The sequence below is a fragment of the Micromys minutus genome (assembly GCF_963924665.1).
Source record: "Micromys minutus genome assembly, chromosome: 32".
NCBI lineage: Eukaryota > Metazoa > Chordata > Mammalia > Rodentia > Muridae > Micromys > Micromys minutus.
In genome coordinates, this window is record NC_137967.1 from 19,335,415 (window position 1) to 19,337,644 (window position 2,230).

The following is a 2,230-nucleotide window of genomic DNA, read 5'->3' on the forward strand; positions in this document are numbered from 1 at the left end:
TGAAACTAGTTAGACAAAGCTGGCTTTGAACTTTTGGTGATTCTGCAGCCTCTGCATCCACAGGTATAGTGCTGATGCACACACACACACATACACACACACACACACACACACTCAGCACATGCACTCAACACATGCATACACACTCAACACACATGCACTCACACACATGCACAAACTCGATACATATATCTGTGTGCATGCAGATACTTGCACAAATAAAAATAATTAAATCTGAGAGAGAAAGAGAGAGAGAGAAAGAGAGATCAGAGCCAAACTGGATTACAGAATAAGACTCTACCTTAAAAAATGAAAAATAGGGCAGAAGCTGGTAGAGCCTGGCTGTTTGGGCTAGTGGAGTCGACTGCGCCGGTCCCAGTTTCCCCTTGGCATTTTCAGGGCCAGCCTACCTCGCCCCTTTGCGCCATGACCACTACCACCACCTTCAAGGGTGTGGACCCTAACAGCAGGAACAGCTCCTGGGTTTTGCGGCCTCCAGGTGGTGGGTCCAATTTTCCATTAGGCTTTGATGAGCCAACAGAACAGCCTGTGAGAAAGAACAAGATGGCTTCTAACATCTTTGGGACACCTGAAGAAAACCCCCCATCTTGGGCCAAGTCAGCACGTGCCAAGTCTAGTGGTGGCAGGGAAGATTCGGAGTCGCCTGGAACACAGAGAAGTAACTCTACTGAAGGAAGCTCTGGAGATGTCTTAGACCTCCAGGGAGAAGGTGATATGCATGAAAATATTGACACAGACTTCCAAGCCAGCCTGGCACAGACGGAAGAGAAGCCGGTGCCCGCTGCTCCTGTGCCCAGCCCAGTGGCTGCAGCCCCAGCGCCATCCAGGAGAAACCCCCCTGGCGGCAAGTCCAGCCTGGTCTTGGGTTAGCTTCTTCTGTTGGAACTCTGTCCTTCTGTTTGTTTGTTTTTTCATGCTTGTGAACTGCACAACGTGAGCCTGACTGTACATCTTTCGGATTTGTTTCATTAAAAGAGAAGCACTTTATGTACTGCTGTCTTCCCCCCTCCCCCCCGCTTTCTCTCTTTTGCTTCTATCTGTCTGACTCCTAGGTCTGTGGGCCATGGCATGAGTGTTTTCTAGTAGTAGACTGGAGTAGTAGCCTGTTTTTGAGAGCAAATGATCTGGTTCCTCATGTGTAGACTCTTATGTACCAGGGTTTTTGATGCTGTACTTGGCTGACTGTGTGGACAGCAGCTGTCCACTCTGTTCCCCCTGCTGTTGCACCGTCAGTTTCCTTCCTGTGCCACGTGGAATGATCAAAGCAGCTGTACCTCATCTCTTGCTGCCTGCAAAGCAAAGGATGCAGTGGCCACTGAGTGGCCACTGTGACTGGCCTGCTGCTGGGCAGAGCCACCCACTGCAGAGGATGGCTTCAGGTATACAAGCAAGCTGCCTGGAACTGCAGGGTGAAGCACACAGGGAAGGCCGTCCCAGAGTGGGGCTGTAGATGCAGATCCCACAGGGACACCCTAAGAAGAACACTGACATGGGCATGACGCTGGTGCTTGACCACGAAGAAACTCTCATCCCTGTACTTCTTAGTCCTGGACTGTTGCTTAAAGTAAACAATACCCACATTTTGAAAATATAAATAAATAAAATAAAATATAAATAAATAAATAAATATGGTGGGTGGATGATTTTGTGGATAAAGCCCTTGGCACGCAAGCCTGAAGTATGAGTTCGTATCCCCAGGACCCTCAAAGGAGCCAGACAGGCAGGTCTTATCCGTGGTCCCATGCGTATGTCTCAAGGCAGAAGGAAAGAATCAGCACTCAAGGTTGTCTTTGTCTCAGACCATTTGACCTTTGATGCCATGTGCACAGCATGCACGCGTGTGTGTGCACACGCACACACACTAACAGCCATAACAACAGCAATAATAATATTACCTTTGTGGTAGCCCACACCTTTAATCCCGGCATTCAGAGAAACAAGCAGATCTCTGTGAATTCAACCCAGCCTGGTCTATGGAGTTAGTTCGGGTCAGCCAAGGGTACATAGTCGTAAGACCATCTCAGAATGATGATGATGATGATGAAGGAGGAGGAGGAGGAGAAGGAGAAGATATTAATTAAGTTGAGCAGTAGTGGCACACTCCTTAATCGTAGCACTTGGGAGGCAGAATCTGAATTCAAGGCCAGCCTGGTCAACAGAACAGATTCTAGGACAGCCAGGACTACACAGAGAAACCCTTTCTCGAAAG

The 2,230-nt window shown here is 48.7% G+C and overlaps 1 protein-coding gene across 1 annotated transcript; it reads left to right on the forward strand.

Moving 5' to 3' along the window:
- Positions 1–426: 426 nt before the first annotated feature.
- On the forward strand, positions 427–891 carry LOC308413820 (jupiter microtubule associated homolog 1-like; the record flags this gene model as incomplete). The annotated part of the gene is made up of 1 exon (XM_080908920.1): positions 427–891. One exon carries the CDS (start codon positions 427–429, stop codon positions 889–891), a length of 465 nt encoding a protein of 154 aa, XP_080765046.1.
- Positions 892–2,230: the final 1,339 nt, after the last annotated feature.